General features: G+C 40.1%; 1 protein-coding gene across 1 annotated transcript in view; it reads right to left on the bottom strand.

Moving 5' to 3' along the window:
• The window catches only part of LOC106530240 (venom phosphodiesterase 1), a gene marked incomplete in the record, with an annotated part of 29,562 nt that extends 28,300 nt beyond the window's left edge, over nt 1–1,262 (bottom strand). Inside the window, 2 exon segments of the mRNA XM_014025822.1 lie at nt 458–545; nt 1,158–1,262. Coding sequence (XP_013881276.1) covers nt 458–545; nt 1,158–1,202 — 133 coding nt within the window.
• Between the last annotated feature and the right edge of the window lie 1,151 nt (nt 1,263–2,413).

Raw genomic sequence — 2,413 nt, 5'->3', positions numbered from 1 at the left:
ATGCACATACCATTCAGTCAGTGTCCGAATAGAAAACCCAGGATGTAAACACTGTTTTTGTGCGGCTGTGAGCATGCATTTATTTACAAGAYCTCTCCAAYGGAATGTTTCAAAGTGACTGTGGAGGACCACAGACSCGACCCGSAAAGCCCGAAGCCAACATAAGGGAGACCAGCGCCAAAGACCCCGACCGCAAGCACGGAGCCCCAGAGACATCCGTGCCGGAAGGGCCGCCCACCCACCCCACAAACGGGACCACAGGAGAGAGCCGGGAGAGCCCCACCAGCGACCACACACAGTAACCCCCRGGGCCAGCARCGACGAACTCACAGGCCCTGCTGGCTGAAATTTGATGRCTTTTCCAAAAGTGACCCAAAACTGAGAATATTAAAATACRCATATATAAATGTTAAAAACCTACATGTAAATGAGCACGTGTGCTTGTKTGCAATGTTACCTTTATCTTTGCATCTCTGCAATTCCAGTCCAAGACCAAGTCCAAGACCAAGGATTAAAGTTACAATMACTACCGCCAAGACACCAATCTGTCAAAGAGAGATACATCAACACAACAAGCACATTAATTAACATGTTAACACGTTATTTGTGTGTGCTTGTAATTATCTTCTGTTCAAATTGATATAATCTTTATTTAAAGGGAATTGCAGTGCAGCTGTCCTGACAGAGTATCTACTTTATAACATCATAAAAACTTAACACCATTCATATTGACAGAGCCCTCATGCTTGTTTTGATATTTCATTAGAACTTAAGGAAATTGATTTACAGAGCAGAAACTTATTTTAAAGCAATGATGCTTCTGCTTTTTCACKGTTTGTTTTGGCTGAGGAATAATCTGGTTGAATGTTGACAACCTTTAACTTTTTTATGTTTTAAGATCTTTTTATTCAAAGACAAAATTAGTAGCAGTGGTGTAGATTTAGCATTTTTATTATCACAACAGTTTTAAGAAAACAAACACTAGATTTGCACTGATGAGTTTAGACTATTTAAATTTTCTTTTCATATTACTAAATTGTTCATTATGTAATTAATTTCTGCCATTATGAGCAGTTCAAAGTAGGTTACGTAGCTTTAAAGGTTTAGGCAAAAATGAAAATTTTGCATAAAAAATCAGCCCAAATAGGAAAACTCACAATGATTTTCTTCTTGTTTTTCTGTGCCCTTTTGATCCAATCCATGACGAAGCCACCGGTGCGCACTTTGTCAGACAGACAGACAGATACTCAGCAGGCAGACCTACAGACAGAAAAGGAGTCAGAAAGGAGGCGATATCTCCGCTGACCTCTGGACCAGGTGCAGGCAACAACCGTGTGACTGATTGACAGAACGAGCAGCTCGTTTTACACATTCGGTGTGTTTTAACAAATAAAACAAAACGACAGACAGATAAAATCAGCCCTGACGTCCTTTACCTTCTGAAACTTTCTGGACAGCACAACAGAAGAAAGCAAGAATCACAGAAAAGCACGAGCCGCTGCARACAAGGATCTCAAACAGACACAAATCAGAACTTATCTCTGAAATGAACTCGGATATTTAATTTTACTTTGAGAAACATGAAGWTTAAAAATAACAGTGCACTTGTAAATGATGACTAAATAATGGCTGATAGTCTGCTTTCAGGAAATAAACATTTGTTCTGCTGAAGCAGATAGAGAAATCATAAACCTTGAGCTTAGATCTAGGACCCAGACTTGATAAGTGTTAATCCTTGAAAGAMGACTCAGGCCTGCTAACTCCATCCATACCTGGTTTCTCCTTTCCTGGTCGTGCAGGGGCTGGTGGGGCGGAGAACTCTTGACAGGTCACAAGTTAATCAGGGTCACAAAGAGTCGAACAGAGACAATCATTCACACTCACACACATCTAGAAATAATWTAGAGTTACTTATTAGTCTAACATGTTTGTGGTTTGGGAGGCTCAARCCATCGTTGGCTCAAGGACAACATGTAAACTCTAGACAGGTGAGGTTGCAGCTCCAACAATTAAGCCGCTGAGCAGATAAGCTAATTCAGAATTAGGAATAAAAAATGAATAAATTCAAAGGAAACAAACAAAAAAAAAACATCCTCCTGGGTATTTTCTCATGAGCTTGTGTCTCTTTTTCAATAGAGGTGTGGAGGAAAGTGCAGCTGGAAGTTGCTGGGCAGGACGGCGGTGTGAAAAACACGTCTAAGAGGGATTTGACTCGTTTCCAAAGCAACTATGAAAGAAACAGAGATAGAGTCATAAATGTGCCAGTGAACTATGAGTGTACATTTCTTGAACGAGTCTGAACATGAACAGCTTTGTTCAAAGTTTCAGTCACTGTTTTCTTTTTACAGCTGCCAAGAAAAAAACATTATGTAACCAATAGCTGAAAAAGTAAAGAAACAGTCTTTCTGAAGGG

Source organism: Austrofundulus limnaeus, unplaced genomic scaffold (genome assembly GCF_001266775.1).
Source record: "Austrofundulus limnaeus strain Quisiro unplaced genomic scaffold, Austrofundulus_limnaeus-1.0 Scaffold502, whole genome shotgun sequence".
NCBI lineage: Eukaryota > Metazoa > Chordata > Actinopteri > Cyprinodontiformes > Rivulidae > Austrofundulus > Austrofundulus limnaeus.
The sequence above is the reverse complement of the archived record's forward strand: the minus strand, read 5'-3'. Positions and strand labels throughout refer to the sequence as shown.